This window comes from Pteropus alecto, unplaced genomic scaffold (genome assembly GCF_000325575.1).
Source record: "Pteropus alecto unplaced genomic scaffold, ASM32557v1 scaffold131, whole genome shotgun sequence".
NCBI lineage: Eukaryota > Metazoa > Chordata > Mammalia > Chiroptera > Pteropodidae > Pteropus > Pteropus alecto.
The window spans coordinates 6,003,174-6,017,619 of NW_006434709.1; the positions used below are offsets into that span (position 1 = coordinate 6,003,174).

At 44.9% G+C, this 14,446-nt stretch overlaps 1 protein-coding gene across 1 annotated transcript in view; it reads right to left on the reverse strand.

The window, feature by feature from the left end:
- Nucleotides 1–10,633: 10,633 nt before the first annotated feature.
- Nucleotides 10,634–14,446, reverse strand: part of SLC1A4 (solute carrier family 1 member 4) — a 25,846-nt gene continuing 22,033 nt past the window's right edge. Inside the window, exon 8 of the mRNA XM_006909547.3 lies at nucleotides 10,634–13,556. Coding sequence (XP_006909609.1) covers nucleotides 13,322–13,556 — 235 coding nt within the window. The 3' untranslated portion in view covers nucleotides 10,634–13,321. The remainder of the gene's footprint in view (nucleotides 13,557–14,446) is intronic.

A 14,446-nucleotide genomic window follows, 5' to 3' on the forward strand; every position in this document is an offset into this window, starting at 1 on the left:
GAAAGGAGGTTCATAAGTGTGAACAGCAATATCAGAAGATGAAAGGAGATTTTGTTGTGGCCAAAAAAGGATACCCAGGAAAAATGTCCATTTCAGTGCCCACCATGGCATCCTGCACACAGGAGACAGCGCATAGTGCGATCAGCCATTCACACTCCTTCTCACCCCTCCAAACTCCTCGTTACTGTAGTGAAGAGAGGGCAGCCTCTCCTTCAACTGCCAGCTGCCTTTCCCCATCGTCCTCACTTCACTCCCAGCCGGACAAGGGGCCCTGGGCCCAGGCCCAGCAGGAGTGGGGAGAAGAAGGATGATTGAGGGCCTGGGTGTGACGCCGTCCTGGGCATGGCGCTGCTCTCTGAGGAGCTGGACTGGCAGCTGATGGGCTGAGAGGGTGAGCGTTTAGAAACTGGGGTGGAGTGGAAACAACACGAGTGGACTTGATGCACAGCTCTTCCTTCTTCTCCCCTGCACACCTGTTGCTCCTCTTTCTTTGTAGAATGAAACCCAATTTTATACTTTAAAGGAGTCTGGAAAATGCATCCCCTTGAGAATGTGCAAAAGTTAAACATAGTCTTCGATGTTACAAGGGGTTTTCCACTCCCAGAAAGGTAAACAAGACTGTAAAATTTCTTATGACACTCTGTCCATTAGACATATCCTTTAATAATACAGCTTTAGCAGTTTAAATGTGTTCTTTACATGTGAATAGGCAGCTGACCTTTCTTTGAATTACACTAATAGGGGTTATACTGCTTTGGGTCAATCTTCTATCTTTGTTTGAGGTTTTTGTTTTGTTTTGTTTTGTTTTTGCTTTAAGCAGAAAGAGAATTATTAAGGAGAATAGATAGTTCACAAAATCTTTGGGATACCTAAACAGAAACTTTATTTAATTTTACCCATTTGAAAGGTAGAACTTAAGATTGAAGGGAGCTATCAAAATGTGGTGGTGTCCAGAAGATTGGGGGCAGCCATAAATGAGAGGTTTAATTACAAACTCTTTACTTTAACTAACTTTAATGTAGAACAGGAGTTTGTTATTTTTGGTTGTTTGTTTGTTTGTACTTTTTTTTATTGAGATAATTCACATACCATAAAAATCATTTTTGTTTATTTTTTTATTTTTAAAATTTTAATTAGTTTCAAGTATACAGTACATTGGTTAGACATCTATACAGTTAGTAAAATGACCCTGCAATTGCTCTCTCCCTCCTCTGACCCTCCACCTGGCCAATGTATTAATGCTAATTGCATTCCTTATGCTGTGCTCCCCATCCCTGTGACCATCCTTCAGCTACTAATTTGTACTTCTTTAACCCTTCACCCCATTCTCCCAGCCCCTCAAACCCCCCTCCCCTTTGTCTGTCATCAAATTGTCCACTATATTTGTGAGTCTGTTTTTGATTAGTTTGTTCTTTTTATTCCTTAAATTCCGCATATAAGTGAAATCATATAGTGTTTATCTTTCTCTGTCTGACTTAAATACCTTCTAGGTCCATCAAAGCAGTATCTTTTTCCATCCCCTTCCTTTTCATATGTAGAGGTCTTGTTTTCTTATCCTTTCAGACTCTCTATCTCTTGGTTGGAGCATTTAATTCTTTTCTATTTAAGGTACTTATTGATAGGAATGTAGTTATTACCATTCTTTATTCCTATTTTTGATACATGTTTTTTCTTCTTAAAGAAGTCCTTCCAACATTTCCTATAATTCTGGCTTAGTGCTGATAAATTCCTTTAGTTATTTTTGTCTGGGAAGCTCTTTATCCGTCCTTCAACTCTAAATGATAGCTGTGTTGGATAAATTATTCTTGGTTGTAGATACTGGGTCTTCATCCTGTCGAATATTTTTTGCCAGGCCCTTCGTCCTGCATAGTCTCTCTTGAGAAATCAGGCGCCAGTCATATGAGTGTTCCCTTATATGTAATTATTTGTTTTTTTCTTGCTTTTAATATTCTTTCTTTGTATTTAACCTTTGGCATCTTAATTATAACATGTCTTGGTGTGGGCCTCTTTGGATCCCTGATTTTTGGAATTCTCTGAGCTTCCTGGAGCTTTATGTCCATTTCCTTCACCAGGTTAGGGAAGTTTTCCATCATTATTTCTTTAAACAGCTGTTCGACATCTTGATTTTCTTCAGTTATGCCTATCAGACGAATATTTGGAGCCTTAATAGTATCCCATATCCTCCTTAAATTATTTTTATAGTCTTGGCACCTTTTTTCTTGCCATGCTTACTTCTCATCTCAGATAATGTGTTTTTCATTTCAGACTGGTTCTCTTTTATAATTTCCATTTCTATTTTTGTTTTTTTATGAAGTTCTCATTGAATTTATCTACACTTCCCAAAAGTTCATTGAGCATCTTTATAATCAGTGTTTTGAACTCTGCATATGTTAGATTACTTGACTCCATTATATCTGGACCTCTGTTCTGTTCTGTCATATGGTTTCTGCTTGTCTTCCCATTTTGGCTGCCTTTCCGTGTCTGTTTCTACGTGCTAAGCAAAGCTCCTAAATCTCTTGGTCTTATTAGTGTGGATTTGTGAAGTAGGTGTCCAGTGTCACAGTCCTGAGAGAGGTCCAACTGAAGGCCAAATTTAGCTCAAGTCTCTACCCTTCCAGGCCACATGTCAAGATTCAGCAAGCAATCCATAGATGCTGTGCTTATACTAGCCTCAAAAGGCCACCAGAAACCGAGTCCAGCTGCCTCCAGTGTGAGTCTAGGTGCTGCTCAGCTAGGAGCACCTGACTCGCTGAGGATACACCTGGATGTTGCTTGGGTGGGGCTTGAGTTGGGGGAGGCAGGGTTTCAGGGAATCGTCTGGGCAGAGCGACGTCTGTTATCCAGTTTGATGATGTCACAGCTATGGCAGTGCTGGTGCTGTGTCCGGCGCATTGGTAGAGGGAAGGGCTCAACAGAGAATAATGGATACCACCAGCACTTCTGTACCAAGCGAGTCTTGCTTCAGCCCTTACTCCAACGATATCTCCCTGTAAGTCCCTCTTGCCTGCTGCACGAGGCTGAATGGGCACTGGTGCTCAGAGTGAATAGGTCCGTCAACGTGAAAATCCGCTAGCGGAAGCGGCCCCTTTAAGAGGCATCTGCCTCTGCCACTGCCGCAGCCTCCGTCTCACTCAGCCACTGGAGACTGGACAGCCCCGCGTCCTCACCCTGTCCTACCTTCTGCCATTGTGGGGTGATTTCTTGGATTTCTCCATGGTTGTGTGGCTAATTCATCTAGATCCCAGGTGATTTTTCCTTGCTGCTGCTTCTTGTTTCCATCGCAACTTTGATTTGGTCGCCAGAGGGATGAGCAGAGCCTCTATCTATGTCATTTTTTTCTCTCTCCTCATTTGAGTTTTATTGAAGTTATGAGTCCGCTGCTTCTTACCACAAATATCATTACTCTGATTTCTCTGTTTTCTGCTCATTTGATAGGAAAAAAAGGGGTAAATGCAATAAAATACTCAAATATCAGTAAAATATTGCCGAATGAATAGTGATACCACAGAAGGAGGTCCACTGGCCAGAGGGTAGCACTGTGAGAGGGTTTGAAATATTCATTCACTCATGAAAGTTTCCATTTGTCAGATGACAGGCATTTAGGGGAATCCAGCCCTTTCTGGAATAGGAGGATGTGTCCTGTAAGTGAGAGCTGTGACAGGCCCTGCCCGTTGGCCCCTCAAGGTCCATTCTAACTCCTCTACCTTCCCGAGCTGTAAAGGCTGAAGAACTAGAAACCACTTTTCTGGACTTCCTTGAAGCTCTGCCAAACAGGGACACCTGTGCGAAACTCAGAAGGTGAGCCTGGGAAGGTGGAAGTGAGGAATATAGGGTAGAGCTACATTGGGAGGCCAGGTTGCAGGAGGTCTGGGGAAGTGTGGGGGTTGGGAAGGGTTCCACTGCCTGGCTCCTAGTCTCCCAGATGTGGGGTGGTGGGCAGTGGTAGCAGTGGAACTTCGGTTAGAACATTTTTGGAACTCAGAATTCTTAGCTGCATTGTTCCTGGCTACTAGCAACCCATATCCTTCTCAGAAATTCTGTATGCTCCTTACCAGTGCATTATAACCAATGATTATTTGCTTTTTGTAATTAGAATGGATTCTGTTGGTAACTTGGAATCCTTACCAAAGATTACTCTATCCAAATCACAGCTCTTCAGCCTGGGCTCAAGGAGATCTGTTGTGACATTCTTCTCTTCAAATCCCCTGAAGTTGCAGTCTCCTTAGATCCCCCAGGACACTCTCCTTAGATCCTGTTCACATTTTTGACCTCTTCCTCCTGTGCACTCTGATGTTTATCAGTCGGCGGGGTTCCAGCACTCCTCACCAGACTGCTGATTTTTGCCATTTCCTCATCCGTTTCCTTAAAGGTGCTTATTTTGACATCTAACCTCACACTCTTCCTTGGAACGTTTGTGGCCCCTCCAGCACTATCGCTTGGGGATATATATATATATATATATATACACACACATTTACATATATATGTGTGTGTGTGTGTTTGTGTGTGTGTGTGTGTATAATAGTTACTGATATCCCCATAAGCATAATTTAAAAAAAAACAAAATGATGGCAGGAAAGTTGCACATAGGGACTGAAAGGCACCTAGAGATGCTTCTTGTCAATAGCACTAACTAGAAAGTGAGAGAAGGCACCTGACCTAAGAAAGGACATAAAGTGGCTAACTGCAACTCTAATACCAAATTCCAGTGTGTGGGATATCCCCCCTCATATACCAGCAAGTCTCCAACACCAGCTGGGTGTCCTCCAATTCAGCTCAATTCTGACACTCTCTACCCGGAGACAGGATCAGATCCCACAGGTTAAGGGCTCAGTCCCTCAAGACTGCCTCCGATTCCGATGCCAGTTGCAAGCCCAGGTTGTCTTCTGTGCTCCTGACTGACTGGCTATAGATCAGGGGTTCCCACAAACCCCTCCTTGGGTTCAGTTAATTTGCTAGAGTAGCTCACAGAACTCAGGAAACCCGTTTACTCGCCGGATCACTGGTTTGTTATGAAAGAATGTAACCCAGGAACAACCCAATGGTAGAGACGCCTAGGACAAGGTCAAGGGGTGTCTGTGCTCTCTGAGGACGCCACTGTCCCCTCACCTCCGCGTGTTCACCAACCTGGAAGCTCTTTAAACCCCATCCCTTTTGGTTTCTTATGGAAGCTTCATTGCACAGGCATGATTAATTCAATCACTGGCCATTTGGTGATTGATTCAACCTCCAGCCACTCTCCCAGGAGGTCAGTGGGTAGGACTGAAAGTTCCTACCCTCCAATCACAGTGTTGGTTCTCCTGACAACCAGCCCCTGGCCTTAGGTGCTTTCTAATAGTTATCTCATTAACAGAGACCCACTTGTGGTGAAAGGGGGCCGGTTATGAATAACAGGGCACCCATTTCACCTTTATGGCTCTCAAGTGATTTCAGGAACTGAGGACAAAAGACTTTGGCATAACAAAGATGCTCCCATTGCTCATACCTGTTCAGGAAATTCCAAGAGTTTGGGGAGCTGTGAGCCAGGAACTGTGGCTAAAGACCAAATATATATGAGAAATATATTTTGGTCATCTGAATGACCAAATATCTATTATAAATCACAATATCACACTAGCCCAGCAGTTCACATCCCTGATTACTTTTTTTAAAATGTAAATAACCAGGCCCAAAACTAGGCCAGTGAAATCAGAATCTCTGTGGCTGGGGCACAGTCATTTTTTTAAGCTCAGGTGATTCTAATGAGCCTCCACCAGGTAGGGCTTTCTACTTTGACCCATTTATTCTTGTGAATTTTGCTTTTTCTCTTCTCTCCGTGGGCATCTGAGGATTTAAGATGAAGTGACCACCTAGGTTTTTCTAGTAAGTAGCATTTGTGGCTAGAGGCCAGGTTCCCATTCAAAGACTGTCTTACTCAGATCAGACCTGTTTGGTGTGAATGGGAGCTGGACATGGGTATGAACACTAGCAGGCAGGGATCATTGGGGCCATGTTGGAGTCTCCCTCAAACACATGCCTTACTTTGTCTTCCAGCTAGCAGACATTCCAACCAGTCAACCAACAAACCCCTGGCCCTTGTCCTAGGATTGGGATGACCGAGCCCTGTTTCTTAGACTGAACATTACAGCATGGTTTATGTGGCTTTTCAGTCTCCACCAAACAATACCAGTGGCAAAGGGGTCAGGAATGGGGATATATTTTCTTTAGAGCAAGAGTTGGCAAACTTTTTCCATAATGGACCGGATTGTAAGTTATTTAGGCTTTCTGGTACAAGAGGCAAAATTGAGGATATCATGTAGGTTCTTATATGATAGAAAACTCTGCTCTGCCCCACTTACGTGGAATGGGCCATCCCCAGTGGTGGACATGCTTGATACACAATTGCCATCAGATGGAGACATTCTCAGGACAAAGAGCCACCGGCCTGAAGGGGAGGGTCTTGATGGACAGTGAGGAGAAGAGGTTTAGCTACCACGGTCAGTTTCACTCTGCCAGTGTCACCTAGACACAAGTGATACAAGTCTGGCCAGCTCAACTTGGGCCACTTGCTGGAGGGTAGACAATTCGCGGAGTTACAGACTCCTAGACTGGCGTTTCACTTCCTGGTCCCCAGCAGTTTCCAATAGCAAAGTCCCAAATATGCAGGTGGTGACCAGCATGGGCCCTAGGCAGGGGCAAGATGAGACAGCCAACCAGGAAGGCTGGTGCTGGGAGCAGAGGGCAGAATGGCGGGACCCAGGGCTGCATGACTTGCCTGGGACCCTGGTACTTTTGCCTTCATGGGCCCTTCATTAAAACATATAAAAGATTATATTTTATAACTATGTTGGTATAAAGACAAATATAATTCAGCTGGATTATAGTCTTTTCTTCTGATTTAAAAAATAATGTGTTTGTGGGCCCTAGGCCCTGTGTGTACGTGTCTAATGGGGAAGTTGGCCCTGACATGGGTGGAAGGGGGCCATCCGAGCTTGATCTCTGCAGCTCACAATGCAAGTCTGTTGGAACTGTGCCTGAGGGCCATACAAAAACAAGCAGGGAGCCGGACTTGGCCTGGGGGCCATAGTTGGCTGACACCTGCTCTGGATGACCAAGATGCAATTAGCTGAATTTCAAACGAGCCATAGGACACCTAAGAAAAGAAATGGTCACCCAAAGTGACCGGTAACCACTACAGAGTTAGATCTCCTGCCGGGTCCTGCTCTCTATTCTCTATCCCTTTTTTTTTTTTACTTTTTTTTTTCTTTTTATTGACTTATGGAAAAGTACATAAAACGTGTACAATTTAATGAGTTATCGCAAAGCAAACTCCAGATCTGGAACATTGCCAGCACTTTTAGAGGCCCCTCTGTCCCTTTCCTAACTGCTGGCCCCTCTCTCCACCAGAGGGAGGCTACTAAACTGACTTCTAATTGTGGAGACCAGTTTGTTAGTATAAATGGAATAATTCCACATACAGTATTGCACTTTTTGGTGCCTGGCCTCTTTCAGTCCTGGCCATCATTGCTCTTCTGTTTCTAGAAGGACTGAGTGTAGTGACTCACCATTCAGAAGATCCTGAGCCACCCTTTTGTCATGAGATTGGTCCTCTTAGGAGGTGAGGAGGGCCTGTTAGCCATCTCACCACCCAGCCCAGAGTGCTCTGTGGCCTAGGGAGATGAAAGGTACACTGATGCTGCAAAGTGCCTAGCAACAAACTCAGATGTCTCGTGACAGGCTCGCTGGTAATCAGGAAAACCAACGTGAGCAGTGAAGTTGGGGAGGTTCCTTTTGACCACAACCCTATTGCCTTTGACACTCATTAGCTTCTACCTGTTAAAAAGAAAAAAAATTTTTTTACAGGGTAGATATATTTGAGTGTGAGTCAAGTCTTTTAACTGTAATTTACACTCCAGAGTTCAGGGCTGCCAAGTATAACAGTGAAGGTTGTGTGCTGCACAATTCCAGGGAGCATCGTCTGCACAGAACACAACATGGACAGCGCTGCACGTGGAACTGCACAGAGCAGTTAGCAGAATAAGTTGCCTGGATCCAGATCACACTTTGACTTAGCGTGCGGTCTAGATATACAGACCTTCATCAGTTATACATGTTTAGGGAAGAGGGTCTTTAAATTATTTAAGTCTAGTGGTTAACCTATTAACCAGAAATTTTTCTTTCTCAAGAGGCTAAAATAATTAAGTCTGTATTGGGTGATTAAGAAGAGTTTACAGGATCTCCTTTGGAGGCGTGCGGGGACAATGAATGTAGTGGGAAGGTGAGCGCTGATGACATTTTGATCAATTCTCTTTTTTCTGTGATGTATCTATAAAAGGAAACATCTATATCTGTATATAGAAAATATCTAGAATAGATAAACCCATAGAGATAGAAAGCAGATTAGTAGTTGCCAGAGGTCCTCGGTTTCTCTTTGGGGTGATAAAAATCTTCTGGAATTAGATTGTGGTAAGGGCTGCACAGTGCTGTGACTACACTGAAAATCACTGAATTATACACTTTAAAAGGGTAAGTTTTGGTGTGTGGATTACATCTCAATAAAGCTGTAATTAAAAAGGAAAGAAATGCTGAATATTTACTGACCTCAGGACACCCTTGAAACTCTTTTCAAAGAAGGGACACTTCTAAACTTTATGCATGATTTTCTTTTTCTCCTGAAGGCAGAGCCTGGGGACAGTTGTGCCCTAGGACCTGGGGCAAGTTCACAAGTTCCACCACCCTTAGAATCCCAAAGCTATCATCTCCGTCTCACATCTTATTCCAAATAATCCTAAATCTGCTAAAAATCCAGCCCAACACTGATATATTGTTCCTAAAACAAATAATTCAGGTCTGAGGCCCTGATTTGATAAATTTTAGGATACTCAGTTACAATCCTCTGAAAAGATTAAAAACCAGTGAGGACTCATGGCTATTTTCCTTTAAGAGGGGAAAGTTTTCTTTCAAATGACTTAAGATTTTCTCTCTTGCTATGTACTCTCACTCACTGAGAGCTCTGCATAACGAGGTCTGCAGGAGGAGAGCCCTGAGATTGGGAGGCAGACCAGAACCCCCAAACCTCAGCTTGCCTTTGCCTCTCCTGAGAGTGATAAGTAGGGGTTGAGCCTGGGCCAGGAGAGCAAATTCCTCTCTAGAAGGCTGGGTACTGCTAGGAGCTGTCTGTATCCTGAGTTGCAACTTGAGAGGACATAGCTGAAGAGAGGAAAGCATGAGTGGAAGGCTTCTTTTGTGAATTAAGACATTCAAGTGCTACCTGACAATCGTTTATAAGGTTCACTTCCTTTTAAGCAGTTGTCCAAATATTTTTAGAATGAACGTTCAAAATGGGCCTGCTTCTGGACTACACACATACACAAGCTGAAACAGATCTTCCTCTCTGTCAAGGGGAAAAGGGATTAAATATGACCATGCCACTTGCTGGGCCCGGATGCAAAGGGACATAGGCCGATTGGGAACCTTTCTTGCCACTGTTTCTAATTTGAAAGCCAATGCTGACAGCTCATGTTCCATGCAAAGTGTTTCTGCGCACTTTACATATGTTAACTCCTCTGTTCTCCATGCCATTGGTACGATTATCATCCTCATTTTAAAAATGAGGAGACTGAGGCATAGAGAGGTTATCATGCCCAGGGTCACACAGCAAGAGGCAAAGCTGGGACTAGAACCTAGACAGTGCTTGCTCCTCCTTGCTACATGATTTAAGTCATTCATGGATGTCGTTGGAAGCCTCCTCTGAGCAGGGTGAGGTGACTCAACGGATCAGTGCTCTTACTGGTTACCTGGAAGACGCGGCTTACAGAATTGTTTCCAGTGATTTGGCTACATTGAAAAGCTGAATCACTGAGTACTAGTCTCAACCTCCAAACAATATCCATAACAGAGAATCAAGGCAGCCACACTCCAAGGTGGGAACCTAAATTTCATTAGCAACAGGCCCCATCAGGCCCCTGATCTGTGCAAACTCTCTCATCTCTTTGGGCCTTGCCCAGAAATTAAAACCAACTCCTATATGATATGGAGAGCAGGAAATGTCCAGGTCAGAATAGGGACTTGTCTCTTCAGAAGCCCCAGGGAGTGTAAATCAAGCTTCCAGTGCGAGCTTGTAGGATAATCTTACCATAAGAGACTCTGAAATTCCCTAATTGTGCTGGAATGTGGTGTCACTGAAAATGAGATTATACAAAAGAATGGACTGGGCGTGGTGGTGATGAGGGTAGAGGCATGGGCAACTGCTTTCTGCCAGAATTTTCTCAGTAATTCCGTGGAGCTTGGCTCTTGGTTTAACAGCCAATGCTCAGTTAAGGCTTGTTGATCTAGTTGTCCTCACAAGACATAACTTTATGGAGGTAGGTGGCAAACCGCTCACTTTTTCCAAGAGTCCTGCTAGTATTGAATGGGAGGAGCCCAGAAACGGCTGGACGTCATCAGAGGCAAGTCACATAAGTGAAAGCCCCACAGCAGCTTTGCCCACCAGAATGGGTCTACTTTGCCTCAGGGGATCGTGTTGGCTAAAAGCTAGGGAAAAAAAATCAATTCCGTTACTCACAGGCCATCCATCCTCTAGAGAAGCTCCATCAGTAAATGCCACTTCAAGACACAAGAAATAATGATAAAAAAAACAACAACAACATGTAAATCCCAGTAGAAATACTGTATTCCTTTTTGAGGGCTGCTATGTTTAAGGCAAATGTCACGCATACAAACGGTCAGAGATGAACAGTATTTGAACAGTATTTACGACATGTTAGAAGAGCATAATGGGGGAGACATCTTCGAACAATATGAAAGGATTTTCCTCAGCCAGGTCACGCTTGGTCCGATTCCACTTGTGGACTGAGAAACAGGAAGAAAAACAGCACCTCCTCCCTCCCAGGGGCAGGGGAATGCTGGCCATCTGGACTTGTACGGAGGAACCCTTCTCCAGGCCACGGCACTCTATTTGTTGCCTTTCCAGGTCCAGGACAGAGGATGTACAGTCACTGGGTCTTGTCCAGCTCTCATTTCCATGTTTTGTGAAATTCACCATTACAAACAGGAAAACAAGGATGCCAAAGCCACACACCTTACAGTTATATTTCACTTCCAATCAAACTCAAACTTGCTTGGAGCTAAAATAATATATACGTACATAATGTATATGTATGCATATATAGCCATATATACGTGGAAGAAGGAAAGACGAAATATACTAAGGCCTGAAAAGTAGTGAATGTTCACTTGCAGTTTGGAATCAAACAATGAGACTGTTTCCCCTTAGAAAACAAAAAGGTAACAGCAGCAAGCTCTAGCCAGAGGGTAAAGGTTTCTGGCACCTCTCAGCTCAGTTCCTGGTCACTCCTGGCTTTACAGGAGACTGGAGTGGCTTAGCTAGTTTAAAGAATGGGAGGGAGCTGGCCTTCCCACCGATTGGGTTGGGTTGGCTCTGTGCCCCATGGCTCTTCCCCACCCCTTTCTCTCAGGCACAGGCACCTAATTTTATAATGGAGGAGCTTGATTGTCTCTGTCCTGTCGGCCCATTCTCATCACAATGGGACACGCATCATAATGGTGTGTTCCCCTTCCGTAGGGCCTGGGCGACAGCAAAACCACAGCAACGGAAAACAAGGGAATGAAAGAGGCTGAAAGTTTGGGAGCTTTGATGACTTATTGTGGGGTGGCAGAAATGGTGCCTAGGTCTGGGAGTCACAGGGAAGTCAAGTACCCGGAAATGCGATGGAAGGTGGGGTAATTAATTCATGAACACTTGAAGGACATCAGGAAGAGGCTGCCTTTGATGCTAGCACGTAACTACAAAGAGGATAACCGGTGTGATAAAAGTGGCTAATGCACACAGAGAACAAAGTCCTGCTCGTAAAAGCTGTCTTCGTCAGGAAATGGAGGCCTCCCTGCAGAAAAGCATCACTTAGGTAAAAAATAAGAAAAGCGTGGTATAGAGATGTTAGCACTTGATATTGAAGAAGTGAAACGGTCGTCTTCATGGACTCACTCAGTTCACCACACCGTATCCCTCTGAGGTAGGTAAAAGGCAGGTGACATCAGCCCCATTTTACAAATGGGGTAAAGTGAGGCCCCGAGACTCACTGCAGGTTGCACCTCAGATACACACCAACAGCCACAGTGACGTAGCAGTACTATGCCTCAGAGGTCTTTCCTGTTACTGGCAACACCGGTCTTCTCTATAAAGCCCACTCAACTGTGATCCAGCTGATATCTGGAGGAATGTGGACATTTGGCTTATAATTTTAAACTTTAATGTAGTATCGAGAAAGGAAACTAAGTCTGTGGAAATCAGCCAAAGCTAGGACATCTGGGGGCTTGGGTTTTTAAAATTTATTACCATTATTATTATTACTGCCAGAATACAGTGTTTTAGGGAAGGCCTAGTTGAATTAAAATAGTAAATTGATAAACCAACTCAGGTGCTGAATTGTGATGACCACATCACACTTCCCCAGAGGAAGAGGCCCCTCTCTGTCCTGTTGCCAAATTAGAATGGATGGAGATAAAGCTACAGTGTTGTCAGTGGCCCAGGTCACGGAAGCCAAAAACTTCCCCATGGCTGAGATGAGAATGGGGACGTGCGTGCTTGCGTGCATGCGTGCGTCTTGTCCTGATTAGGTTGCCTCCCTTCTCACTGCAGGCTGTACTCACCTTCTTTTGTTGACTTCAGAATTTAGATTGTTTACTTAATGCCACTGACCAGAGAACCCAGCAGTGTTAACATCATCTAAAATATTTCTAACTTGACAATGTGCAGTGCCTGTAGCCCACCACCAACCAGCAAACCAGAAGCCAGCTGCACCTAGTTGTAGCACAAACTCTAACATCTTGAGTCCTAGCTCAGTGAATTCCAGCCACAGCTAAGAATTTAAGAATTTTTCCACTTACTGTGGCTCACAAGGCAATGTGACAGATGACTGCAAAACCCCCAGGTTTTCCCAGAAAGTACCCAATGCAGAGTGACTAGGTGCAATGAAGAGTACATCTGCATTTTTCCAAGCTTTAACCATCAGGTCCCCAAGAGCCTATTTTCCAGAGTCTGGCAGCTCAAGGGTACGTTTCAAAGAGCCCGGTGCACACACAGTTGTACCTGGACATGGATCAAGCTTAATATCAGAGTGTCCTGGTCCTCGGTAACCAGTTCCTGCTGGGAAGCCCAGTGCCTGTGCCAAGAAGTGATCCTCAAACCAGTGACGGGGCCAAATTTTTGCCCAGGAGGCTAAAGTTGGTGAGGGTGGTGCCTAGTGTCTGATGCCTGGTATCCGGTGGCTGGACTGACAGGGCAGGCACCACCGCTGGCAGGCAAGCCCGAAGCCCAGCCTCATCACAGAACTGACTCCTTTGATTCCAGTTCCGGGGCGCTGGATGCAGGGCCAGCAGGGTTCTGGTGTGTGACCAGAGGCGACGTCTCCTCCTCTGACTTGCAGTTGGGAATGGCTTCCACTTTTACCTCGCTCAGTTCCTGCTCCCCTTTCTTCATTGCCTTCTGATTCAGGTGGTGGAGAATGCCCGCACCTAGGGCATCCCCTTCCACATTCACCACGGTGGTGGTACGGTCCCTGGTGGGGAAAGAAAAAGGCAAGCATTACAGCCTGTGCCACCCGGAGCTACCAGCGGGGCGGCCCTGTCACAGAAGGCGGACCTGCTACAGGGAGGCTGGGACCCTGAGGGGCCCTGCTGTTTCCTGGAGAGCATGCTACCAGGGGCGCAAGGCCTCACCTTCCTCTAAATTGATTTTCTTTTAATATTTTTATTCTTACGACAGTAATAGGTCCTCATTGTAGGAAACTTGGGGGAAAAAAGAAGTATAAAGAAAAATTTCCTACTCACGCTTCACAACTCTAAGTGAATCAGTACTCTAATACTGATGTGTTTCCTTCTAATCTTCTTTCTATGCAAGTATTTTGTGTGTAAAAGACGCCAATGTATAAAAATCGCCAATGACTGGGATGATAGTGTAGATACGGTTTTGTGTCCAGCTTTTCTTCTACTCACTGTTACACTGTGGGACCTTCCTGTCTTTTTCTCATTTCAACACAGCATCTCTACTGACTATTAATCAATCTTCGTATTCATTCCATGGCCATTGGCAACATCACCCCACAGAAAACAGCACTGTCCTTTCCAGGAGCTTGTCTTCCCATAGATTAACCCAATAACCATCCCCTGTCCCCAGAGCTGAGGAAGTATTGTGCCCATTTCGAAGAGATGAAAAAAAATGTGAGCTTGCCTGAGGGCCCTGGAGAAGCTGCAGGCTGTGGAATTAGAGGCCACAGGGAGGTGGAGGGCTCATGTGACTTGAGGTCCCTACTGGGCAGCCCACCTGGCGCCCTATTTCCCTATTCCTGGCTGAGTGCTTCTTAGATGCCTACCTGCCCCATGCAGACAACGAAGGAGTTGGGGCCTCTGACCCTTGGCTCTGGTCCTGTCTTACTCACCAGCTCAGACA